Source organism: Myotis daubentonii, chromosome 6 (assembly GCF_963259705.1).
Source record: "Myotis daubentonii chromosome 6, mMyoDau2.1, whole genome shotgun sequence".
Lineage (NCBI taxonomy): Eukaryota > Metazoa > Chordata > Mammalia > Chiroptera > Vespertilionidae > Myotis > Myotis daubentonii.
The window spans coordinates 22,975,270-23,003,258 of NC_081845.1; the positions used below are offsets into that span (position 1 = coordinate 22,975,270).

Consider the following 27,989-nt stretch of genomic DNA (forward strand, 5'->3'; position numbering starts at 1 on the left):
CCGGAGCAGTGAGAGCCGGAAGGGAGTGGCTAGCGGGGCACAGAGGGGGGGGAGCCCAGTGCGGTGACGCTCTAGCCTCCGAGCGCTGTCTCTATGCTCCCCGCGTCTAGTCTATTTATTGTCGCGGGGAAGCGGCGGCCGCCCCGGACCCGGAACAACAAAGCGCGAAAGAGGGAGCCCGTGCCTCGGGGGCTCCTAGCAACGGGCCGGGGCGGGAGTTCCATGGAGACTGGGGAGCGCGCCCGCCTCATCATCATCCTCGTCCTCCAGCTTATCCTTCGCGTCCGACGCCACCGGTATCAGCGCTCCTGCCGCGTCCTCTGCCGCCGCCCCCTCTTCCCACGGTAACCCCGGAGGCGCCCCTCGGGGCGGGGAGCGGGCGGCCTGAGTGCGGGTGCGGGGCGCGGGGCGGGGTGTGCGGGGCCGGAGCCGGGCTGCGAGCGGGGTGTGCGGGGGCGGGTCGCCGGAGGAGGGGCGCTCCGGTTGGGAAACGGGTCCGGGACTCCAGGGAGGGTCCGGCTCTTAGGGCAGAGGGGGCATTTGGGGACCTCGTTGGGGGACGGCGAGGTGGGGGGTGGGGCGTCGCTGCCGAGGAGCGTCTTCCAACGGGGTGTCGAGAAGGAAAGAGGTGTTTCTTTCTCGTGCCCGCCGCCCCCGGGAAAGACGGGAGCCGGAGATTCCCTGTCTGCCCCTGTGCAGCCCTCACCGGGAGGGTCGTGCACAGATGCTGAGGGTGCGTGGTTTCCCAGAAAACTTGAGTGGCCTCTGCCGCGGCAGGAGGGCCCCCAAATCCCATCTGCATGGAGAGACCCGCTTGATGGTTATTATTTTTATTAACCAAAAGATGTGACGAAGGATCTAGATTCTAGAAACTGAGGAAGAGAGAATGAATTGTGGGTAGGGCTGAGCCGGGACAAGGGATGGGGTGAGCGCTTGACCACAGGAAGAATCCTAGAAGTAAATGTCATTGGAAGTGACGGTTTTTCAAACTCTCTTCTGCTGCTGAGACGTGCATCCGCGGGTGGTGTCGGTGCGCGCATTGCAACCAGGCTCGGGCTGCAGCCCGTCCACACCCGTGAGCTGTGACTGCATCTGTCACCTGCAGCTCCCAGGCGACACTGGCAGTTCACCGGCGTGGGCTTGTGTGCGCGCGTCAAGAACAGTGCCTTGCAACCGGTTCGAGAAAAGGAAAGGAAGCAAGCTTGGTGTGATTTTTGTGTGAAGAAACAATGGCAGGGTCTCTGGGGAAATTGAAAAAGAAATATAAGAAGGTTCGGCTATAAGCTGCAGTCTCTTTGAAAGTTTAAGGAAATGGTCAGTTAATTCCAAGAGGCTTTTATCACTATCTCGTTTAAAGAATTTCTGTTTCATATGGCCAGTTCAATCCTTACAGGTTTATGCTGCCCCCTAAGCCTTACATCACTCACTATTTAAAGGTTTTATACTTTCCGAAACTATTCTAGGTCAGTGAATGAGACTTCCCTGTGGAATCCTGAAAAAGCCACATATACGTACCACCATAATACCATTTTTTGTGTTCAATGGGAACAAAGCTCTTTACATAAACTTGAGGATGAGAATAAAACTGATAGGTCACAGAAGCAATTATGTCAAGCACAGCTTCTGTTTGCCCCCCACCTTTTTTGGTAAGCCTGACTTCTTAAACAAAAAGGTATCATCCTTATGTCCAGCCCTCCCTTTTTGTACCCTCTGCCCTCCAAATGAGCCCCAGAAACTGTAATGATCTACTGTGTGTTCTTGAATTTGATGCGGGAACACTCAGCCTTTTTCATGGAAGAGAGGTGCAGTGTCTCTTGTTAAAGGAATTTCCTGTGTGAAGAGGTGAGCAGTTTCCTTTAACAAAGATGGGAAGTACAACACACTGGGAAATTTAAAATGTCATTTTAAGACGCCAAGAAGAGAAACCTGGTATTGTCATCTTCAGGTTAAATGAATGGACTGTTGCATAATCTTTTCATGTAGCCGCTCTTCTGTGGAGGCTGCGCTGGGAGAGGATCACACTTGCGGCTGACGGATGGTCAGACCCAGGATTTTCATAGTGTAGATGAGACACAGTGAACTCAGTCCTCAGTGTCAAGGCTGCATCACACTCAGTTCACCTAGACCTCTTAGCTGTTGCCTCTGTTCCTTCTATATTTGAGTGGGGCGTCAAGCCCTACTTTCCACCTTTATTCACAACCCAATTTTTGCTTTCCCTGCACTCTGCTGCAACACTTCCAACATTTGATGTCTTTTTTCCTCACCTTTCTTGTGTCCTAATAAAAAATAGGATTTTTTATGCTATTTGTATTATTTCTGTTTCTTAGGAAGTTTTCATCATATGTCCTTGGTCTGTAGATCCTCTTCATTAATGTCACTGTGTTGCATTTTCCTTCTGTGCCCCTCCCTTTATTTGGAGAATTGGAGTGGTCATGTCAGATGTTCTGTGTTCATTCTGAATAACTGTTGGTTGTGCAGTACAGCAGGTAATCAAAAGATTGTATGGCGATAAGCCATGAAAAATATTTAAATTTTTAGAATAGAAGGTGTTTTAAGAGTTCAGAAGTAATACTGTGATTGTAGACATGGTCATTTTTTTAAAGATAAAAGACTATTTTGGGTTATTTATTGAACCTCAGATTTCATAATTCTTAGTCTAAAACACTTTTAACATCAATCTCTCTGATCATTTTGCACCTGAATGTTAGATCAAAATTACATTTTGCCAGTTTAGGGGGACAATTGAGGTGGTTCCCACAAATTTTTCTTCATGTGGAAAATTTTTGTGGATGTATACATATATAGAACTTGTTATAAAGTAGAAGAAATATATATGAAATACATAGATGAATATTTTTGGAGAGTGCTATTTCTTATGGATGTGATACATTATTTACAAATCAGCAAATATTGTATAGTACAGTTGAGTATCAGTGCTGTTTTAGGTGAAGTAGGCTGTGATAACCTGGTGATTCATTTCATTCCGTTGCATCATAGACCATGTGAAGAAATTATTGCTATGAAAAATAAAGTTTAAATCGATTTTAGAAGAATTTATAGTAGAATGTTTCCATAGTGTCTCTGAGCTAAAACCTCTAGTGTTTTGAAAATATAGCTATATTGTGATTTTTGAAATAATAAATAAAGATTTCCTGTAATTTACACCCATACTTGTTGCACCTTTTATAAACCTGATGCCACCTCAGGTGTGCAAAGCTGGATGAAAAGTATTTCTCTTCTAGTGCCTTTTGTGCACATGCAGATAGCAGAGAAATGACATGCATGAACACCAAAATATGACAGACAGAATTTTTGAATTTTAAATCCTTTATTACATACTGCTTGGAGCTGTAGTTACTGGTGTATGGATTTCATCCATACCTGCTAAATTAGAAGTTCCCTGAGGTTTCGGACCATGACTTGTCATCATGTTGTGTATTTATGTGTGTGTGTGTATTTTGAAGATTAATGTTAATGGATATATTTTTATTTTACTTCAGGGAATTAATCTAGTGGATGAGGGCAACCTTTAGGCATCTAATCTAATTAGTAGTTTAATTCTTGATCCTTAAAATATCAACTTTTTATACTATCTGCTAGTTATAAGCAGCAAACATTTCTTGAACATGATTAGAGTTTTTGTTTTTTTAACCAATTCAAACAATAAAAATAATGGTTTACTGCCCTGGCCAGTGTGGCTCAGTTAGTTGGCGCGTAGTTTCATACACCAAAAGGTGGCAGGTTTGATTCCCGGTCAGGCCACATACCCAGGTTGCAGGTTCCATCCCTGGTTGGGATGGGTGAGGGAGGCAGCTAATCAATCCATGTTTCTCTCTCACATTGAAATTTCTCTCTTCTCTCTAAAAATAAATAAGTAAATAAATAATAATAGTAGTAGTAGTAATGATAATGGTTTACTTGCCTTGAGTAGATACAGTATTTGTTCTGGTCACAAGACTCCCAGTTTGAGAAATTTCAAAAGGGTGAAATTATATACATATCTGATGTCTTTCAGATAGTAACAATCAACCTTTTATTTAGAAGGGAGATGGTGTGTGTGTGTGTGTGTGTGTGTGTGTGTGTGTGTGTGTGTGAGATTGTGGGAAAACAATATTCCAGAAGTATGTCATTATTCTGAATCAGGTCATGTCAGAAATTGTATACATCTGGTTTTATCTTTTGACTAAAGGGTGATAAAATGCAGAATTTGCTTCAATGGCTAGTTTTATACTGGAAGCACACTTCTGGGGATCCTGTAAAATGTTCAAGAAAACACACACAGAGGTGAACTCTGGGATGGTTCAAATCAGACTTCATGTAGGAGTCAATAATGAGACTTTCAAATTTCACCCCCAAAAATGCTACATAAAAGTTTGCCTGGTGACTTGGACCATGCAGTATTCATCCATCAAGAAAGAATACTGAACATCCCATTGTGTGTTGACAGAGTTTTCTCAGGACATGTATGGATGACTTTAGTGCTTTGTGTTTAGCATCAATAAACATCTGTCAATAGACATCGGTCCATGGTATGCTTTTGTTTTTTACCTCACAACTTTTAAACAGAAGTAAAATGTTGTTTTATTAATTAAATGGTGTTACCCTTTCTCCTCCTGATAAATTACATTGAGACAGAACAGTTTTGATCAAAATTAGTTACACTTTCTTGGGATTAGAATTAGTATAGAGTTTAAGAATATGGACTCTGAATACGGCCTGCTTGCATTCAGCATGGTGGCGATGCTGCTTAATGTGGCCTTGAGCAAGTTACTAAGTGTAATGTTTAAAACAATGCTCAGCCTAGTTAGATGAAAAAGTATCCATTGGTGCCAGAAGCAGTGGTACTTGGTAGTACATTAAAGGTGAACCATTAGCTGGCTTGAATGCTTTGTTTCTTTCATTCTAGGAAAGCATTGAAATTCTTTGTGAGCACTGACTGTTCGACTCATCTCTGTCTACTCTTAGGCTTTGGTAGGGGGGGAAGCATTTGTTTTAATTTTTGAATTGTCACACAGGCATCTGGTTATCACTTATGGCAGATGGACTAAGTAAAAAGAGATATCTCTGTTTCTTGGAAAAGGAAGGCCAACAAAGCCTTGTCTGGCACTGTGTTGCAGCTATTGAAATGCTATTTCCCTGTGGACTTGACTGCTTGTTTAGCTGTATGGTACTTCTGAATAAAAGCAATAGACTCCAATGGTTTCTTTTAGCAGAATTAGTCTTTCTTTAGAAGACACTATTTTTTACTTGTATAACCTTAAATGATGGTAAACTTGAAACTTGGTATCATTGTCAAGCCATTGAACTTGAGTTTTCTGTGTCACTATAAATGTTCTAGATAGTGGCTACCTTGTAACTTTAGCAGGAGCTGACACTGCTGCCAGGCTCCAATAATTCAAGTGGCTGGAGAATGACTGCATGAAATTGCAAAATTACTTGTTTATGGCAAGACTAACACCAAATGCTGAGCTACCTAGCCAGGGGGATAACTTGACGATTGTAGCTTTTTTGGGCTGCTACTGAAATGGTTAACTTTAAAGTTAAGTCCAAATATTATAGTTTAGTTTTAGTATGCACATTTGAAACTGCTGACTAGAAAATAAATAACAATGCTAAAATACATTGAATTGCAAACTGTCTTTCCTATTTTGGCTCCTATCCAGGTCTTGGTTTTTAGTTGAAATAATATTTATATAAAATATGTGTTGTAGAGGTTTATATAAAATATGTTATTAAAAGTATATTTTGTGCCCTGACCGGTTTGGCTCAGTGGATAGATTGTCGGCCTGCGGACTGGAGGGTCCCAGGTTCAATTCCAGTCAAGGGCATGTACCTTGGTTGTGGGCACATCCCCAGTGGGGGTTGTGCAGGAGGCAGCTGATTAATGTTTCTCTCTCATCAATGTTTCTAACTCTCTATCCCTCTCTTTTCCTCTCTGTCAAATATCAGTAAAATATATATTTTTAAAAAGTATTATTTTGCTTTAAATGTACAGGGGTAAAGTTTTATAATTCCTTCCATATTGTGCTGTTTTTATTTGTTTTAGTTGGTTTTTATACCCCTCCTGAAAGAAAGATTGGCAAATATGCTTGTGTTTAGAGTGTGGATTTGCTTTTCTGTTTGAAGTGAGTAAAGTCTACTTTGATACTGTTGATTTATTTGAGTAATAACTGCGTTGGCCAGAATAAATTTAGTATTGATGTGATATTGTTAATATTATTCCTGTAACCATCATAGATTCTAAATCTAAAAAATACACATAAGCCAGGAAATGATTATGGCTATTTCTCTCTCTCTCTCTTTCTCTCTCTCTCTCTCTCTCTCTCTCTCTCTCTCTCTCTCACACACACACACACACACACACACACACACACACACACTATATTAGGGCTTTTTAGGAAAACGTCTCCAAGATGTCAGTACTAATGTCCATAATAAAGCCTGCCTGTTTTGAGATAAAGATCTATCTAACACACTGTTAATGTTTCCCTAGTGTTCTTTTCACCACACTATTTCAGGGACAGGTGTTACTATCCTTCAGATACAAAGCTAATAAAGCCACTATGTAACCTAAAAGTGCAAATATGAAGATGGGTATTTGGTTTTTTACTATGGTCAATATTTATAGAAACAATTGTTGCCTGAACCTCAGCTAAGATTCATGGTGAACCTGAAATTTGTGGAACAAGAACTAACTCATTCTTTCTAGTTGACCATATACTTTCGTTGAACCACAAGCCTTTTTTTCTTACCTGCTTATGGCTACAGTATGCTTCTTGGGTATCTCCAGTTTCTTGTGTGCAGGTGCAATCTAGTGAAGTTGGAATGAGCATCCCATAATTGCTCATGGGTTGGCCACATCCCAGCATCTCCACTGGTGGCAGATTAGGTGGCTGTAGGAAACACAGCCATGTTGAAGACAGACACAGTTCATTAAACCTTCCTCAACACAAACTTTGTATGCTAATCTCAAAGGCACACTAGATTTCTTAACTCAGTTCTCTACTCTTTTTTGGTGGTGGTGATAGGGGGAGCCTGAGGTAAGTGATGTGACATATCTTAACAGTTCACAACTGACAAAAAGCTATATTAATACTTTTATCATTTTCTCAGCAGTACATTGCTATTGTAAATCTTTAGATCAATTTGGCAGAGAAAATCTTTGGCTAGCCAGTAATCTTGAAAATTCTGCTTCAATGTGTAGGGTCAAATTACTTGGATAATTGTTAATTTGTATGTGCATTAAGAATATGTGTCTTTTAATTTACTCTTTCTAGGCTTTTTGTTTTGGGCCTGTTAAGTTGGAAGAGTTTCAAATGTCTTATATTCTTAACTTAATTTATCTTGTGTTGTATTCTCACCCTCACTTTATAAAGAGATGAGTAATAGCTTTATCAAACCCTGTTTAATTGGATGGTCACTGTGCTGAAAGTAACAGATAGGTAGCCAGTCTATAACCAGCTATCATGGAACGGACTTAGCATATGGATGAGTTAGGACCCTTGGGGGAGAAATGGAGTGCAAAACTCTTAGAGGAGGGGAAAGGAAATATGTATCAAAAGTGCTGAGGGTCTGTATATGTGTTTTAATTCTTTTCTTACATCAGAAATGCATTATATTTCTGTATTTGTCAAAGCTCCTGGAACACAGTTGTCCTTCAGGATTTGGGGGTCTGAACTAAAGCCAATAATAACATGTTAGGTGCAGGAGTGCTAAGCAGAACATACCAGAAAGTGAAATCTATAATAGTAAAAGCATAATATGCTAATTAGACCGGACAGCCAAACGAACGACATTCTGGACTACCTTCCAGACGAAGCCAGGGCTTCGAGGGAAGCCCGGGTCCCCAGTGCCAGAGAGAGGCCGGTGCCGGCAGCCGGGGGAAGGAAGGCCTACTCTTGCACGAATTTCATGCATCGGGCCTCTAGTAAGGAAATAATAGGGTACTGTTGGAGAGCTTGAGTGGTGTGGACCTATGGAGATTATTATTATAGTGAAAAATGTCTATACTTCTCACTGTTTCCCCACCCCAACAATCCTTTCTTTTAATTGCTCTTAAAGTATTCATTTAATTCATAACTATTGAGTTGATGACCAAGTGCCCGTTGTTAAAACAAATTTTAAAGAAACACATTTATATTAAACAGTTCTCTTCAAGGATCATGAGACAGTTATAACGGAACCTTCGCATTTGCTGTGCCCTCTGCTTTTGGGATCTTTTCTCTCAGTTTTTCATGTTGCCTGGGTCCTTATCCTTGAAGATCTAACTCTAAGAATTTCTCATCTTTGAGGAAGTTAAGAGGCCTTCCTGGATTCTTCTCCTAAAGTTTCTTTTGTGACATCTTATTTCCTTTATAACGTAGATCATATTCTCTATTTTAATTACTTCTCTATTTGTTGTTTGTTTCTTCCACTGGAATACAACTTCCACGAGGGTCCCTTACCTGACTGTTTTGTTCTGAGCTATATTCCTAGTGTTTAGATACATTAGTTGTATTCTAAATGAATGAAATTATGAGTAGTAATTTAATTGAAGGAGTGGGGAAGGGCATCCTAGGCAGATATAAACTCAGAAAAGGGTCTGCTATTGCAAGAGGATTGGTAACTTCAGACTGCTCAAGTGTATTGAAAGTAGAAAAGGTTATAGTATATTTGGAAACGTGAAGCTCACCGAATTTATAACAGAGCAAGTTAGAGTCTATTTTGTCCATATGAGAGAGCCAAGAGATGTGTCTTTAAGCAGGATGTGGCACAGTCAGGAAGATAATTCTGGTTGCCTCTTTGGTGGATGGACCAGACTGTGGAGATGGGAAGCAGAGAGTTCCATTAGAAGACTGTAGCCGTAATGACATATGAAAGCCTAAAATAAAACACTGATGCTTTGGATGCAGAAAAGAAGCTACATCAGAAGTTAACTGGGTATAGGAGAAAAAAGAGATGAGGGATGGTTCTGAAATGTCTGACTCAAGTGTGTAAGTGTTGGATGGTAGCTCCATTAAAATTAAGAACCAAGGGACAGCAAGTATTTCTGAGGGGATTAATTTTGGATGTGTTAATTCAATGAATATGCCTCATAGGCAGTTAGGAATATGAGTTCTGATTTCTGATAGGTCATCATTGATGCTAGGAGCCATAAACTCATGTATAGCAATTGAAGCCTGAAGGTTTAATGAAGAAAAGGTTTTATCCAGTGATCTTAAACTTCAGGGGTCTTAGACTCTTTAGAGATTTGAAGAAAACAATGGCCTCCTCTGGTGCCACATTCAAATTTGTGTGTACATAAACAATTTCAAGGGGTTTCTCGCCTCTGGAAACTATTGTTGAGCTGTCTGGCCTGTAATGGGATTTAGTTAAGAACTTCTGATTTAAGGAGTAGATGGTAAAGTATTTGAGCTAGGAGGAGAATTTAAGAAGAAAGGTGCCTCTGAAGCCAAGCAAAGGGTGGGGTGGTGCCAGAGGAAGAATTTTGAGAATTGGGGGTTTCCAGGTATGCCCTGGAGTGGTCGAGTAGGAAGGAGTTTCAACTGTGACTTTGTATTAAGCAAAGAGCCATTCATGGTAACGTTTTATGTCATGCAGAGGCCAAAGGCAGATTGCGATGATACAGTGCATGAATCTGAGTTAAGGAAACAATCAATACATGGTAAACAGTGTGCAGAAATCTTGATAAATAGTCCTGATATGTGGATATAGCTCCTTTTAAGGATCTATTTACTGAAAGGATAATTCTGTTATTTTGACAACTTGTGGTATGGTGTTTCAGCCCAGTGGTTCTTAACCAGGTGCCCATTAGAAACAACTTGGAAATGTTTTAAAAACCAGGGCCCTACAAACCTTAGTTAATCAATGCTTTGGGAGTTGAGCCTCTTCATAGTTTTTTGTTTGTTTAAATTTCTTGTTAAGAACCAATGTTCCAGTCAGAATACTTCCTTGTCACTCTTGTTACTAGTTTGTGTTCTTTTAGTTGTATGTTATTATTTAATTACTCAGTTTTCTATTGTGCTACTTTTTTTTTTTAATATATTTTATTGATTTTTTACAGAGAGGAAGGGAGAGAGATAGAGAGCTAGAAACATCGATGAGAGCGAAACATCGATCAGCTGCCTCCTGCACATCTCCTACTGGGGATGTGCCCGCAACCCAGGTACATGCCCTTGACCGGAATTGAACCTGGGACCCTTCAGTCCGCAGGCCGACGCTCTATTCATTGAGCCAAACCGGTTTCGGCTATTGTGCTACTTTTAAATCATTGTCCTTTAGTCTTTCTCATAGAACTTAGTTTCCATTATAAAAAAATTTATGGCTTTCATCTGATCTTTAGCCAAGTTCTCCATTTTTATCATTTTAAAATCTGACCAGTTCTGCGTAAAACCAGAAATTCTTAATTGTGCTTATATATGGAAAGTGTATTTATTCTGTAATCCTGTTTGCTTTTATTTATGTTAGATTTTTTACCAAATAGTAAAAACTTAACTAGAATAGTTTGAACTCTTGAACTCTATACACTATTTTCCAAGGAGCTAATTTCATAATCTTACATTCCTTTCTTTATTTTTAAATATGTTTTACTGATTTTAGAGAAAGAGGAAGGAAGAGGGATAGAGAGATAGAAACATTGATTGGCTGCTTCCTGCACCCCCCCCCCCCCCCCACTGGGGATGGAGCTCACAACTTGGGCATGTGCCCTGACGGGGGAATTGAACCAGTGACTTCTTGGTTCATAGGTCACCGTTCAACACTGAGCCACACCAGTCAGGCTTACCTTCCTTTTCTTAACCTGGCAGTCAGAAATGGCATAGACTCTAACAGGTTGTCTACATCAACACAGGCATTTTATATGAAAGGTAAACCTATAAAAGTAGTTGAAAGGAAACTGTCAAAATAGGAAATTTCACCTGTTATGTTTTTTCACCTTGCAGTGCTTTCTCTTGATTAACTTTTTGATGAGCTGTCAGCAGTTCAAGTTTGAACCCTTCATTCACACTCTGTTTTTAAAAAATATACATTTTTTTATTGATTTCAGAGAGGAAGGGAGAGGGAGAGAGAGATAGAAACATCAATGATGAGAAAGAATCATTGATCAGCTGCCTCCTGCATGCCCCCTCCTGGGGATCCAGCATGCAACCTGGGCATGTGCCCTTGACTGGAATCGAACCCGGTACACTTCAGTCCCAGACGGATGCTCTATCCACTGAGCAAAACCAGCTAGGACCCCTGCATTCATACTCTTGAAATAAAAATCAGAATGCAGAGAAGTTTGAACTTTATGCATGCCAACCCTGACACCAACCAGAAGCTGAGAGAGGGTTTATTCGGTTTGTGAGCTATCTAGTGAATTAATATTTATACTTGGAAAGAAAATAATCTTTATAAAATGATGCTGTTTTAGTAGCATCAGCATAATGGCTAAATTAGTCTTACAAATTGTGGTTATTTATCAGTAACTTGGTACAAATATCAAGATTCTCTAGAAAAAGATAAAGATTCCTAGTTTTCTAAATGCTCACCCATAATATGGGAAAATAGATATATGTAAGACCTGTGGAGAAATGAACATGATAAATTTACACTTTAAATGAAAAGAATACGGTGAACAGTTTTGTTTCAATTTAATAATTCCAACCAATAACTTTTTTGTTGGTTTGTTTGAAATGATTTTGTTACTGGAGATTTTTTTAAATTCACTGTTAAATTTAGTTATTTTTAAAATACCAATTTCATTTACCAGATACATCAAAATAGTATTCTTTACTTTTACCCCTTGCTTTTAGACGTGGAAGAACATGATCTGCTTTTGTGCTCCAAAGCTTAAGGATCACAGTGAATAACTGGAAATCCTTTTTATTTTTGAACATTTCTCTAACCATGGAAGAATGAAGGAAGGAAAGTAATAATAGCAACAATGAGAATAGTTAAATTTGAATGCATATTACCGTGTGCAAGTACTATGCTGTGGCTTTGAAATTTCAATGTTTACAACACTGTGATGGGTAATGTTATCTGCCTTATTTTGCTGGTGAGGACATTGAGTCACAGAGGCATTAAATAACTTACCCAAGGTCATATGACTGATAACATGGTAGAGTCTGGGTTTAACCAAGTAATCTGCCCCAGAGTCTGAGCTCTTAAATGTGTGTGTGTGCATGCGTGCATATGTATAGCTACTGCTTTCTTAATAATCTCAAACTAACAGTTAAGCTCTTATAGACATTGTATTGAGTGTGCTTAGTGCCTTGGGAACTATGCCAAGGCTAGGGTACAGAAATAAGTAAGATTTGATCATACATCTGGAAAGCTTATTGTCAACCAAGGAAACATATATAAATAGAAACATTCACTAGACGGTGGGAAAATGCAGTGATAGTGGTATGCATAGCAACATGGTAATGGGACTCCGAGTAGAGATACTCTGTCTTAGTCTTGGGGATCAGATGTCTTAGTCCCTTTGATTTCTTATTTTACCCATCGTGGTTTTAATTACCTTCTGTACTGGGGTTTCCAAATGTTCACCTCCAATCAGACCTAGACTTACCCTGAGCATTGGACCCTTATCTGATTTTTCTCTCTCTCCTCTTGGATGTCTCACAATTTCCTTCAGTTCATCATATCTAAAACAGAATCCATACCCCTCCTCTGGTTACCATCGCCCCTGCAAACCTGCTCTCCCTCCAGTGTTTCTATTCTAGTCAGTTGAGTGGAATAGATTAGGTGGTACCTTGGGCCACAAACCTAGAGTCAAGCACCATCTCCCTCTTCCTTGAGTCAATCTCAAAGCTCTGTTCACTCTGTCTCCAGAAAATGTCTCTCTTCTCTGCTTCTTTCCGTTTTCCTTCACCCTGTCATCAGCCTACTTACAGTCATCTCTCCCCGGCTGCTGCACTATAGACCCTGACTGAGTTTTCTGCCCATTCTTATCTACTAGCTCATTCTTCGGTTACAAAAGTGGCACTGATATTTTTTAAAAACAAAAATGTCATCTTTTGCTTTTCTTTTAGTTCACCGTGCTCTTGGGATAAATATGAAAAGTTTTAACATGGTTTAGAAGTTATGATTTGACCCCTCCTTGCATTTCCAGTCTGATCTTATGCCAATTTCCCACTCACTCTTACCGCTGTAGCCGTGCTGGCCCTCCTTCAGGGTCGAACAGTTCATACGTTTAACTCACTTCAGAGCTGAGAACATCTGCTATTCCTTTTACCAGGTCTTGTTTACTGCTGGATCCCCATCCCCTAGCATGCTACGACTGCTTAGATTTCCAGTTCATTGTTATAGAATTGATTGGATGAAGGTGATGCTGAGCTATAGAACAAGTGGGAGTTAGCCAGGTGTACAAGTGGGGATAGATCAATTTTAGCAAAAGGAATAGCATAAGCAGGCAAAATACTAATATTTCTTTACATGTAAGAGCCTTTATAAATCAGGAAGAAATCTCAGAAGGAAAATGAATAAAGGATATGAGACAGTTAATAAATAGTAGTTAGTAATATTTGAAAAGTTCAACCTCTTTAGCATTCAAAGAAAATTAATTTAATATTGCTGATTTTTATATCTCAGGTTGTCAAAGATTTTTACAAAGTCCTTTGTTGACTAGATACGACAGCATATACATATGAACCCAATCTTGTTTAATATGCACAGATAAATATATGGATTTAGCAACCTCAAAACATGTGTCAATATAAGCATAGAAAAAAATTAGTATTTATCACTGTGGTAGGATTATGGGTGACTTTTTTTGAGTATTTCTTATGTAATTAGAAAATGACATGCTGTCTTCTTTTTTTTTTAATATATTTTATTAATTTTTTACAGAGAGGAAGGGAGAGGGATAGAGAGAAACATCAATGAGAGAGAAACATCAATCAGCTGCCTCCTGTACACTCCCTACTGGGGATGTGCCTGCAACTAAGGTACATGCCCTTGACCGGAATCGAACCTGGGACCCTTGAGTCCACAGGCTGATGCTCTTTCCACTGAGCCAAACCGGTTAGGGCCATGCTGTCTTCTTTAAAAGCCATACACCAAGCCATTAATTTGAAATACTAAATCTGTCCAAATTTTGCTTTTACATAAGCAGTTTATATGCTTGATATTTGAATCCCCAAATTTTAGGTTGTATTCAGTAAAATACAGTTTTTTTCTTGTTATCTGTAATTAGACATTGGTTCAGATTAATATTAATGTTAGTACTGACTAATGACATTATTTTAATCGAGTATTTTTAATTAGTGAGGTGCTCGTTAATCTGTTAAAACAATTATGTGGTGAGGAAATATGGTTGTTTGCATTTTACAAGTGAGGGTAGGAACAGTTCAGAGCTGTCATGTACCTTCCATTAGGGTCCACATCTTCAACATCCAAGTTTTATTCCATTAGAGATACACTGTAGTACATTGTGAAATAGTGAAATTCTTTTTTTTTTAAATAAATTTTTACTCATTTCAGAGCAGGAGAGAGACATAAAAGTGTCAATAATGAGAGAGAATCATTGATTGGCTGCCTCCCGCATGTCCCCCACCAGGGATCTAGCCCGCAACCCAGGCATGTGCCCTGATTGGGAATCGAACCACGACCTCCTGGTTCAAAGGTTGATGCTCTACTGAGCCATGCTGGTTGGCCTGAAATCTTTAAGAAGGCTGCTGTTTAAACATTATCAATATATATGAACATAGGTTTAAATTAACTGAGTATTAAGTTTAACTTAACCACATTTTCATTCTCCTTTAATTGGAACTTCTTCATGAGAATGTAAACCACTGACTTCTCTTTCCTTAACATCCATTCAGAAAATCAGTATCATTTACATTTTCTTCACCCCCTTTTACCATTACAAGTATTTTTATCGACTGAAGCATACAATACATTACTCTTTACTATTTTTAAAAATAGATAGTTGCTGGTGACTGTCAGAGTTGTTATTATTAATTAACTTCCATTAACATTTTTTTGTAGTTTTCTTAATATGAAATTTTAAAAAGTGTAACACTTTATTTTGATGCAAGTTATTCACATGCTTACCAGTCTTCAGAATTGGTATTTAGAGTGAGTCAGAGATACAGTAGTTGCAGACATGTAGTGAACATAGTTTAACTTTCTGTTTAATGTAATGTGATGAAGATTTTGTACATCAAATACTTATTTTACCCATTGTGGTTTTAATTATCTTATGTACTGGGGTTTCCAAATTTTCACCTCCAATCTAGACCTAGACTTACCCTGAGCAATGGATCCTTATCTGATTGTTACATATTTAACAAATATGTAAGCATTTGTTAAATGTTTTATATTATACTAGAGGCACAGTGCACAAAATTTATGTACAGGTAGGGTCCCTAGGCCTGGCTGGTGATCAGGGCAGATCAGGGCCTTCCAGCTGCTGGCAAGGGCCTTCCTTCATTCAAGCCGCCCCCTGGTGGTCAAGCGCACGTCATAGTGAGTGATCGAACTCCTGGTCTCCGAACTCCCACAGGGAAATTTTGCATATTAGCCTTTTTTATATATATAGATGTTGATATAATATATCCTCCTTTCCTTGGGAGATACAAGGGTTTTTGTGACCAAGCATGTTATTAATGACTTTTTTTCATGTGGTTAGAAAATAAAAATGCCAACCCCAAGGACTGGTTCCTGAAGTATAAGCTCTTGGGTCATGCATGAAAACATGTCCTCATGACAGAACGTTACCCTGCCAAACAAGTGAAAGGTTTTGCAATCTTGTTCACTGTTTGCTGGCAGTGGTTCTCAACCTTCTGGCCCTTTAAATACAGTTCCTCATGTTGTGATCCCCAACCATAAAATTATTTTTGTTGCTACTTCATAACTGTAATTTTGCTACTCTTATGAATCATAATGTAAATATCTGATATGCGGGATGGTCTTAGGCGACCCCTGTGAAAGGGTCGTTCGACCCCCAAAGGGGTTGCGACCCACGGGTTGAGAACCTGCTGCCTTAGTGCATCTACCTTTCTTCCTTTACTGCCCCTTTGAACACAAATGCATGTTGAAGGTAAGTGGGAAGTTCAGAATTGGGATATTAATTTAACTAAACTAACGCAGTAGCTCCAGAATTAAAATATAATTCCTAAATTTTGTCTAAGTGTGTCTTCATCTAAGCTGTTAGAATTGGGAATTTTAGAATTAGATGGGATTTTAGAAACCATTTAGTCTCATCTCCCACCTAATAGAAGACTCATTCTATACCCTTCCTAACTGTTGGTTAATTATCTAGCCCTACCTACCCCTTTCTTTTCTTTCCTTCTCCTATCCCTCCCTCCCTCTCTCCCCCTCCCTCCCTCCCTCCCTCCCTCCCTCTCTCCCCCTCCCTCCCTCCCTTCTCTCTCTCTCTCTCTCTCTCTCTCTCTCTCTCGCTCTCTCTCTCTCTTACACTTACCTTCTTAAAAGACCAGATTGTAACTATTTTGGACTTGTGGGTCATTTGGTCTTTGTCAGAACTGCTCAATGATGCCATAGTCATTATGTAACAACGTGAGTATGGCTGTTCCAATAAAACCTGTTTTATAGAACAAGCACTAGCCCTTTGGCTATCGCTGACTCCTGCCTGACCTATTAAGACCTCAGTTTTCTCTGTCTGGTAATGTGATTGTTCTCAAGTTTTGTACCAATTCATTAAATACTATTTGGTTACAATATTCAACTATGTGAATCTATCAAACAGTAATAGCTGCCATTTATTAAACATGGTGTGTGTACTATGTGCTTGACATAGGTAATTAAATTGAATCCTTAGAAGCACCCTGGGAGGTACAGTGATATTATTACCAATTTCCAGAAAAGTAAGGTATATGCTGTACTGTTAAACAGCTGTAAAAGAACACCCTCTTTCTCAAAGGCAGAATGTTTTATTTTTTTCCATCTTGGTCACAGGCATGTGTTGGGAGACTGTCAAGTATAGTAATTGGTTGGAATCACCATACAAACTGTTTTCTAATCTGCGATTTTGGGAGCTTTACAAAGAAGAGTTGGTTTAAATGCCATGTCTTACTTTTAGAAAAAAATGATCCCTAGGAGAACAAGTGCGTTCATGTTGTGTTTGCAAATTAGTCTATATCCAGCCTTCCCTTCTGCCATTTCTTAAATCATGGGTGGCAACTTCGTGGTTAAACCTTTTAGGCCCCTCCCTCAGTATCTTCATATGCAACTTGAATACACTTAAAGTAGCTAGGATCTACTTTTTTGTATACTAAGGTTTCTTTAGGGTTATTTGTTTGTTTTGCTTTTAGTTAATACTATTACGGTGTTTATTGTGGCCTTTCAGTTTAAGTGTCTTTTCTGGTGTGGAATTTAAAATGTAGTAGTCTTAGGTGCAATTTGTCTTTAAAGCCAGGAGGTGGCAGTGTTTTCCAGGTGCTGCTTTAAGATTTCAGGTGCTGAAGGAATGTTTTTAAATACCACTAGAAAGTCAGAGGACCTAAAGAACAGTGTATTCTTTCTTGTCTGAAAAATCATGGATCGAAGAAGAAGTTGCTTCAACTCTACAGTGCATTTTAATGAAAGCTAGAAATAGAATATTTCCTGAAGTTAGGACAGCTGCAATTTTGAACTTTGCTTCTTATTTGAAGGATATATTTGAACTCATACTAGGTATTTACTTCAGAAACAGGAAAAAACACCCGATTAAGCCATGTCTTCATATCAGACCTTGGGCAGTGGAAAAATAACTGATAACTATATTTAAATAAAAATGGAATTAACTTTATTTTTCTTATAGTAAATCTAATATATATTTGTTGTTTTTAAAAAGAAAAATCTAGTCTACAAAACAAGAGAAGAAAAAAGTTTTACAATCACTCAGATGCCAACTCTCTGAATACAATAATTGTTAACTTTTTGGCTGTTTAAGTATCTAAGTTTATACTTATGATGAACTATGTGTGTGACCTCATCTTTAGAATTTAAGTTGCAACAGTATAAAAATAATCATCTGTTTTGAAATTCAAGGCTTCTTTGCATTCACAAAGGTTTGCTTTACCCCGTCTATCTTGACTTATTTTTACCCTACATATTGTCCTTGAATTTTCTCCTCAGTTTAATAATTTAATACTCAGAGAAGTAGATCTGAGTGAATTTGTTTTAGCCTATTTGATGTAAAAAAAAAAAAGCCCAACTTTGTGAAGCAGTAAATTTGACATAGTTTTTTTATATGTAATTTCTCCTTAAATAGTGTTTTGTAGCTTATTCTCATGGGATGTGTGTCAATTAGGTTTAGGTTTGGCTGCATACCTCATACCTCAGAAATCCAGTATGAGGGTCTTAACAGGAATAGACTTTCTCTCATATTCATGACATCTAGAATTAGGAAGTGCAGGGATAATAAGGAGTTTTATTACCCAGAGTCTCATGATCCCAAATGGCTCCTTGAGCTCCAGCTCTCACATCCAGACTCTAGGCAGCAAGTATGAAGAAGGGCAGAAAGGCAAAGGGTTTTTTTGCTGGCTTAGATCAGTCCCTCTAAGCACACTTTCCAAAACACACAAAACTATTTCATTTTACATTTTATTGGCAGTCACAGAGTCGTGTGGCTTTTTGGCTGTACCTGTTGCCTGGGAGCCTGAAATGTGTAGTATTTTATTTCTGCCACAATGTATGTGGCTAGACAGCTGGATCCTGCACCTTGTAAGGAAGGACGGAGTGGATGTTGGGGTGAGCAACTTGGAGCCTCTTCCTCACAGTTAAATGTCATCATGGGAAGTGATGCTAAGAAACCTCTGTTCTGCCAGTTGATTTGAACACTCATTTTATCCATAATCACTTTTGGTTTTGTGTTATAATTCCAAGATACATGTACTAAATACTTTTCATACATTTTATATAATCCCCCAATACTATCTCATAGGCACCATCCATTATTACATGTCACATCTGAGAAAACCAAGGCACAGAGAGACTGCATAACTTGTCCACGTTGTCATAACTAGTAATTGATTATTCAGACATTGAGCCTGCTGCTTAAGATCAGTATTGAAAACTGCCTCTGTCCTCTGCTTATTAATCTACCTATATATCTATTAATAAGGGCCACTGCCATCCCTGCCCCACACCTTATACATAAAAATCATTTGAGGTTGCTTAAACATACACAAAGAACAGAAAAACGAGAAAATAAGCAGATTGTAGGAAACCTAAGAGTGAGAAAATACAATGCAGTTGAGGAACAATTGGTACACAGAATTGGGGGCAGTCTGATCCTGTGGAGGTGCCGAAAGTCTTGGTCTGATTTGTTCCTGAGTTCTAGTATAGTGGAAGGCAGAAAAAGAAAATTGAATTTTCTTTATTTGGACACTTGGCATCTTCATTGTTTAGTCACATAATAATTTATATCTGTTGCTATTTTCTGATTTTCTCTTTGTAAATTAGGTAAGATGAATTATCATTACTTATTTATTTAAGATGTGGAAACCCATTCAAAGAAAATTTTTTTAGCTGGAATATGGGTTTTATGCATAGTACAAACTAGGGCTCATTTTGTTTGTTTATGGAAATGCTTCCTGTCAGTTTTAAAAAGATACGTATTTTGGAAGATTGTGATCTCAGTAAAAATGGTGTTGTGCTAACTACTTGTTAGAGCTCCTTCCTACACAACACACACACACAAACACACACACACACACACACACACACACGTCTGTGAGCTCCTTGAGGACAAAAGACTTGGCCTCATACACTTTTTTCCTCCAGTATCCTCAATGTATAGGTGTTCAGTAGGTGAACAATGAATGAATGACTGGTAAATGAGAAACATTTGTTTATAAATGTTATAAATAATGTTTCTGCTTCTTTAAACTTAAGTCATTTACTCAAAATAAGTGAAAAATAGGTCTGACTTTTTATAGCCCTAGCAAATGTGAGATGGGTTATATAATGCCATTAATGATTAGACATTGGAACCACAAAGTGCAGCCCTTGAACTTGGTGTGTTTGGAGAATTGCCATAACTGTGATACACCTGGAACGTAGTGGTGGTATAGGCAAGTAGCAGGAGATAAGTTTGGCAGCCGCCTGGCGTGTAAAAGTTACTAATTAAATTTAAGGAAAGAAAGTTAGATTTTAATGATGTTATCTTTTAAAAATGGCATTTTTAGTGGGGAAAATAAGGGACATGATTTGATTTGAGTAACATTTAAAAATAAATAGTATAGATTTGTTTTTTGCATTTTAGTTTTCAAGTTTATTTGTGAAAAATTCAGAAAACATTAAAGTTTAATTACTTTATTTTATTTTATTTCTCAGGATGTGATCTTCGTGGCGGGAAGCTAAGTTTTTAAACTACCCCAATGGATGCAGACAGTGATGTTGCATTGGACATTCTAATTACAAATGTAGTCTGTGTTTTTAGAACAAGATGCCATTTGAACTTAAGGAAGATTGCTTTGGAGGGAGCAAATGTAATTTATAAGCGTGATGTTGGAGTAAGTATCTGAATTTTGGTATGTATGCTAATTGTATAGTGCTAGGAATGATGTACTAAAATGTATTTATTCTATAGAGCAGCGGTCGCCAACCGGTGGTCCATGGACCACTGGTGGTCTGTGAGGTCCAAAAGATTGGCGACCCCTGCTATAGATAGTTTATGAGCACCTTACCATGTGCTAGTTGTGCTGGATACAATAGTGAGCCCTGTAGAAGTGGCACCTTTTCTCATGAAGTAGCAGCTTTTGGAGATACTTATCTCCAAGTCTTACCAAAGAACTCATTGGCTACTAGACATTTTATACTGTTCTCTCAATTTCTTTTGACTGAAGAAGGTGACTTTTATACTTTTTATGTATGTATATTTATTTAAATACTAGAGGCCCGGTGCACAATTTGTGCATTGGTGAGGTCCCTCGGCCTGGCCTCTGTCCTCTCATAATCCGGGACCCCTTGGGGGATGTCGGAGAGCCGGTTTCAGCTTGATCCCCACAGGCCAGGCCAAGGGACCCCACCAGTACATGAATCCGTACGCATATAAGATCTTTGGTTAATCTCTTCCCACCCTTCTCCCTCCCCCCTTCCCTCTGAGATTCATCAGTCTGTCCCATGTTTCCATGCCTGTGGTTTCTGCTCCTCTATTGAGTGTCTGCCCCCTGGTAATCAGTGCACGTCAACCAGCCAATCGCTTGGACTTTTATATATATAGATAATTATGTTTGAATGGTGTCCTAGGATAGAGAAAGTCAGATTGTAAATTTTGTAGCATGTTGTCATAGCCCTCTTTAATTAGCCAGGATAGTTGGTATTCTTTCAGTAGCAAATTGCTGAAAATATGGTTCATATCCTACCCTGTACATTCTAAATTTTAATTTTTGTAAAACCTATAATACTGAAAATAAAAGCTGTTAACTTGCTTTTTTAACCTTAGTGTTTTGAGATTAATATTATACAATACAGTGGGTGTTCATTTGGCTTTTATAAACCAATGATTGATGAGATTATATATCATATATTTTTTATGAAAATTAAGAATGTATTTGAAGGCTTTATTTAAGCTCTAAAAATTAGATGCCAGTATACTTAGGAAAATTATTATTAGCTCTTAGTGCTAGAAACTAAGTGAGTTGAATTAAAATTTTCAGTGACCTGCAATTAAAGATTTTCAAGTTCAATAATGCCATCTTCATTTTTTTTTTTTTTTTAAAAAGGAGTAAATAGGTTTGCTAAAAAGTTTAGAGAAGAAATTGCCTAATGCTACTTTGAGACTTTTAATATACCATATGGCAGAAAGTCATTTTTCCTAGGAACGTTAACTGAAAAGGCTGAGTTGATGGACAAGCTGGTGGTGAAAGACAAACGTAGAATAAACTCAGTCTAGTGTTTCGCAGCCACTTGTGTTTGAAAAATTTATAATTATTTACTCAGATTTTATTTTGTGTCTTTGTTAATTTTTGTCTTCCCAGATTTAATAGCTTTCTAGTTTGATAATATGGCATATAACAGAGAAAAGGAAGACCTCAAACTGTAACAAGAGTTTTAAGGAGAAATATCTGATTCATTTATGTGCTACATTACTCAGTAAACATTTATCTCTTACATATAATGGGAATATGATAAATATTTCCATAAATGAAAAGTTGCAATGAAAATTTAAATTCACATATTATCTTGGATCTTAGCTCTTGACCTATTTACACTCACAATGTAAATAATTTTATTCAAACCCATAGCTTTAAATGCCTTCCATATTTAAAATTATATCTCTAGCTCCAACTTTTCCCCTGCATTCAAAATTTGCATATAGAACTAGAATATATAATAGGCATTTTAACTGTGAGACAATGTCAAGTAGTGATGGATACCATGAGGCTGAATAAAGCAAGGTTAGCATTTACAGGGCAATAAAGGGATGGGTGTTTTGGTGGAAGAGTCAGGGAAGGCCCCTCTACGGAGGTGACATCTGGTGAGAAACTTGAATGAAATGAAAATATGAAGAAAAAATATTCCAGTTGAAAATAACAGCTTCTGCACAGCTCATGAGATGTGGGGATTTGAGGATCCGTGCAAATTATAAATTGTAGTCATGTGACTGGAGTAGAATGAGAGAAGAAATGTTTACATACTTGGTAGCTCATTGGTTTTAAGTATTATTAGTGAGAGATTTATATAGTCCATGTATTTTTTAATTAAGTGTCCTTTTGGATTAATACATTCTTTTGTTCAGTATGGTACTTGATTTCAGAATGGGTAGATGATGCAGGGAACAGTTATTTTGATTGTGGGAAAGCTTAGAATAGTATATAAACATTAAAATAGCCACATAGAGCAGAAGCATACAGGGTGGGGCAAAAGAATGTTTACAGTTGTTTGGATGAAAAATTATACAATAATTAATAATAATTATTAAGAATAACTGTTTTGCATACTCACAAATGTAAGCCTACTTTTGTTCCACTCTGTAAATGAAAATTAATCCTTATTATGTACTTTTTTTTTCCCAGAAAGTATTAATGAAACTTAGAAAACCTAGAATTACAGCTACAATTTGGTCCTCAGGAAAAATTATTTGCACTGGAGCAACAAGGTAAATTTTATTTGGGTTTTTAATTTTTTAACTTCCGCCTCATGAAAGGAACATTTGTAAACTTAGAAACAAAATCATATGTACAATTTGTCATGTTCCTCAGTATAAAATTGATTTCCTATATAACAATCTTTTTTCCCCCCTAAAACCATAGTGAAGAAGAAGCTAAATTTGGTGCCAGACGTCTAGCCCGCAGTCTGCAGAAACTAGGTTTTCAGGTAACATTTTCAAAGTGTATCCAAACTGCAAATATTCAAGGATTTATTATTGTAAAGTTAAAACTTTGAATTTAGTAGACTAAAGAAATCACGACAGAAACTACCCTCATGATTGACCTTTTCCTAAGGTTTTTATACTGTTCTTCAGTATAAAAAGTTAGTAGCAAAATTTGTCCACATGGATGTTTTTAAAGGATCCTGACTTTTTTTCAGATTCTTCTTATAGAGAGACATCGGCTTGTTTTCTTACAAGTTAACTACATTTTTTTTTTTTTTTTTTTTTTGCAGCCCATAAGAAGTTTATTGTGTCTTCAAGACACTATACGATGTAGACTCATCTCCCAGAGGAGGGTCTTTCAGAGACAGGGAGCCATCCTCCATATGAATTGCTCATTTGTCGTTTTCATAGGTGGATGGGTTCTTCCTTCTGGATTTCCCAAACTCCTCAGTCCCCCATGTGTAGACAAGATAAAATGCTACAAATGCTCGCCCTCCACAGTCGCAGGATCCACTGGCCTCCGTCTGCCACTTCTTAACTACCTTTTTAACTCTTTAAGTTTTTTTCACCTTTAACAATGCCCCACCTCTCCCTCCCCCCAAAACAAACAACTACCAAAAACATCACATATTTCTGATCATCCCAAGAGTAGTATACATATATATATCAGGATGAGCTGAGAGCTGCAGGACCCTGTTGACATGTACACACTAGTTGGCAGGCTCTCACACTTATACAGTGATCATCGCTGGCTAGGTAACCTCATCAAATATAATTTTGTAAAGGCATAAATTTGAATAAAATTAATACATATTATGCACTTGCTAAGTCACTTGAAGATAATGAGTAAATGAAAGATAAAGACGAGTCCCTAAAGAGATGAGCCTAGGCTCTTTTGAATTTAGATGGGAAGTGATGGGAAGTTGAGTTTCCCTCTGATGACTTCAGTCTCCTCTGAGGTAGAAGGTGAGAGGAAGGCACTGACGAGCTGGTGGGTGTGGGAGTTCTGGTGCTTGAAGAGAGGTGGTATAGAGACAAAAAATGGTGGGGCACTTTGCACAATTTTATGGCTTTCTGCAGCTATCTTGTGCAGGTACTGAGCTGGAGATGGGTATTTATCCAGAATTGTGGTTTTACTAGGAACATTTGAAAAGATAAGATAAAACCAGTCAAGGAGTTGCTGAAGTTATTAATTTGAGAGGACATTATTTTTAGCCTTAGAGCTTCTTATCTTAGCATAAAATTAGAAATGTTGAGAGAAATTCCAATAAATTAAAAAGCACAATTTTATCCCTTTATCCCTCACTCTGTCCCCCTAAAGAAAGCAAACATGTAAGCTCACAGAAAGATCATTTTACCTTACTGCATATAAGAAAAAGTCTGATCTTTGGAGTTTAGTGTATACTCAACTATTCATTGAGTTTTAAAGTAACAACTTTTCTATTTAAACTCTTGAGGACTGTGTTTTCATTTTTTTTTCTATTTGCTCTCCTATCCCAGTAGACTGAATATCCCATTTCAAATATAAAAAAACAAAACAAACTAAATTAAACATGAAATTCAATCATGCAAATATCTCAGGTTTTATTTTCTTATTAAAGTTTTTGAGTTGTTTTTCTTTAATGAATCACTGATAACTTAAAACTGGGTCCATGCTTAAGATATTTGTTTTATTTGCTTTTTAAAGATTGAAACGTATTTATTAAGGATTTCTCTGATGAGCAGATTTTTTTGTTTCAAAATAATTCACTGAGTTTTATTTCTCTCCTAAAGGTAATATTTACAGATTTCAAGGTTGTTAATGTTTTAGCAGTGTGTAACATGCCATTTGAAATCCGTTTGCCAGAATTCACGAAGAACAATAGACCTCATGCCAGGTAGGTCTTTGAGAAATCAAAGTAACTTACCAAATTTGAAATTACTTGTCAGGCTATAAATACTTACATTGTGGCTTTCTTTGTGTAGTTATGAACCTGAACTTCATCCTGCTGTGTGCTATCGGATAAAATCTCTACGAGCTACATTACAGATTTTTTCAACAGGAAGCATCACAGTAACAGGTATTTTATGATATTGAAACCAAACTTGTCAATTCTGTATTGAATGAAATAAGAGGTGCCCATACCAAAATAGAAATAATGTCTAATTTGTCACCTTTAGTCACTTTTGCCCTTAAAGGGGAACCAGTCTCTTGACTTTAACATGATAGGTTAGTTTTACCTGCTTTCATATACTGTTTTAAAATCATAGTACTTTGCTTCTGTCTTCTTTCACTCATTATTACCGCAGTGGGATTCATCCTCCGTGTAGTGATAGATCATTCTTTCTCATTGCTGTGCAGTGTCCACTGTATAAGTATACTGTCCACAGGCATTTGGATAGTTTCCAGTTTTGAGCTATTAAAAATATTCTAGTATATTTTTTCATAATATTACTTTTAAACTTATAATATCTTGCATTTAAAATACTTAAGAGAATTCAGTTTTATGAACTTTATAAAGGTTTTACATAAGCAAAGATATAAATATAATTTGTACCTATTTGTTGCATATCTTTTGAGTCAACTGTTTGGAAGGGGTGGTTTCTAAACACTAGGCCTAGGTGTCAGAGGGTAGCAGTGACGCCGCAGGATGATTTGTACAGGTGCCATGGTTATACGTTGTACAGAGACATTACTTGGGAATCAGACCCAACTTTTGGCACATTTGTGTTAAGGGAAATTTCTTTAGTGTCCTTGAGTTTTTCTTTTTCTTCCCTCAATCCTTAAAGGAGAATAAAAATTATTAACACCTTTAAACACTCAATAAATAAGTTTTAGTTTTGACTCATCCCATGGGTTTTCACACCTACTTCTGAAACTTTTCAAGCTTATTGCCAGGGCTGTGCCTGAATTAAAAGTGGAGTGGTGAGGAACACATCTATTTGTTCCCTTCTTTCAGCTGTCATTTCTGTACTTTGGAACCCAGACTTCTGAGGGGCCCCAAAGTCTACAGATAAGTCTCTACTAAGTATAGAATAAAATGATGCATATGTAAAATCTGTCTTTTATCGAGTTAATAGATATTTAAACAACACAATAACAAACTGAAGACAACTGACCTGGTTAATTAGGATGCGTTATATATTTACATCTGTAATATTTTATGAAATTCTATAACAATTCAGTGAACACATACTCAGTATGTGTTCCCATGGGCAAAGCACTGTACTATGTGTAGGGGTAAACTGAGTCAGGAAGGAAGTGGACCAGTGTAAGACATATTCAGATTGTCAGAGTATACAGGTCCATATGTATGTTTTTTAGGATCCTTCAAAGGTGGTAAGTATAGTTAGTGAAACTATTTTTATTCAAAATGTTATGAAAATATTTTTTATTACCCACTTTCATGTTTCTTTTGAGCTATTTAAGTGAAAGATTACATTTTTTAAAAGTTATTCCCAGCGTCACCTCATTCCCTTGTGCTTTTTTGTGTTCTATTGCCTCAGTAAGCTGCGAGGGTGAGATGGCCAGATTGGTCATAAACATGTTGCTGCCAAGGAGCAGTAAACCTGTGGGCATTGTAGACCCGGTGGCTAACAGCCTCCGCATCCCAGCACCTGGGAAGCAGCTTTGCTTTGCTCTGCTGGGCTTCCGACTCCCGCAAGCTTCAGTTGTAGCCTCACAAAAAGCCAGGCTGCAGTCTCCAAAAGGAGAATGGTTTTCTGGGCCCGTTTGTCCTTCTCCCGTTAATAGTCCTATCATAGCACTTTCTATTCTCCTCTGGGATAGTTTGTGTGTAGTTTTTTTATCTACGCTCTTTTCACACTGGTGCCCTAAAACGAGATGAGTAACATCATTTTTGTTTCAGATTTCCTTTAATTGTCCAGGGAAAATTTTATTCTCTTAGTTTTCATTATGACTATGTGTATAATTATGTTTGTAGATTATTTAAAACAGTAACCCGTGAACTGCTTGGGTATTTTTAATTGTGAGAACTGAGCTTTTCCCAGTGCTTTCCGTGCCTCTTCTCACCCCTTCCTCCGTTGTGTGTGTTTCAGGGCCCAATGTAAAGGCTGTCGCTACTGCCGTGGAACAGATTTACCCGTTTGTGTTTGAAAGCAGGAAAGAGATTTTATAATTCATCACTTAATTGGTTAGAATCCCTAACTGAGCACCTTTTAAAACCTGCTGCACATTGGACTCAAAACAAAAGGAAACTGGACCAACAGTAATTGAGAAAATAGACTCTTTTATTCATTCACGGCTACAGTGTAAAAAGCTCCAGTCCCTTTGGATTTTATTTCAAACTTTGCTGTAATATAAAAAGGAAGTTTACAAGACATGACATTGCTGCTTTTACAGAAGGACATTCTATTTATTTTCGCAGTAATTCTCATGTCCCCATAAGCAGAGCTGTCACAGTGTGCACTACCTTAAATTGTTTTGTTGTTATTTTTTTCCAGTTTGAGCTAATGTGTTTTATTTGTGAATAGTCTTTTACATTTTTGTATGCTGAATATGGGCACCAAAGAACCTGTAAAAGTTATCTTTTTCAATTGAATATGCACAAATAAAAGTTTGGAAAAGGTCTCTCTTCATATCCATTCTATAAATTTTATTCCCCATTTTCTATGAATAAAAATTGTATTCATAATTTTTTTTAATCTATGCAAGCTTAGACTTTTGCTAAAGTGTGTTGGCTTCTTTTTGAAGTATGTTTTGTGAATATATATAATCTTTTAATTCTCTGTTACCAAATATCAAATAGGGATTTTTTTT

At 37.8% G+C, this 27,989-nt stretch overlaps 1 protein-coding gene across 4 annotated transcripts; it reads left to right on the plus strand.

The window, feature by feature from the left end:
- Positions 1–27,800, plus strand: TBPL1 (TATA-box binding protein like 1). 4 transcript variants are annotated; one of them, XR_009453403.1, is made up of 7 exons: positions 2–344; positions 20,354–20,426; positions 22,932–23,014; positions 23,169–23,232; positions 25,077–25,107; positions 25,196–25,290; positions 27,269–27,800. XR_009453403.1 is itself a non-coding variant. In XM_059700388.1 (7 exons), the coding sequence occupies exons 1-7, from the start codon at positions 94–96 to the stop codon at positions 27,346–27,348; spliced, it is 750 nt and encodes a 249-aa protein (XP_059556371.1). In that variant the 5' UTR covers positions 11–93; the 3' UTR covers positions 27,349–27,800. The 4 variants fall into 4 exon arrangements, 2 of the variants coding, with proteins under 2 accessions (XP_059556371.1, XP_059556372.1); XM_059700388.1 differs by having other exon boundaries at positions 11–344; positions 25,004–25,107; XM_059700389.1 differs by having other exon boundaries at positions 205–344; positions 20,248–20,426; positions 25,004–25,107.
- The last annotated feature ends 189 nt before the right edge of the window (positions 27,801–27,989 follow it).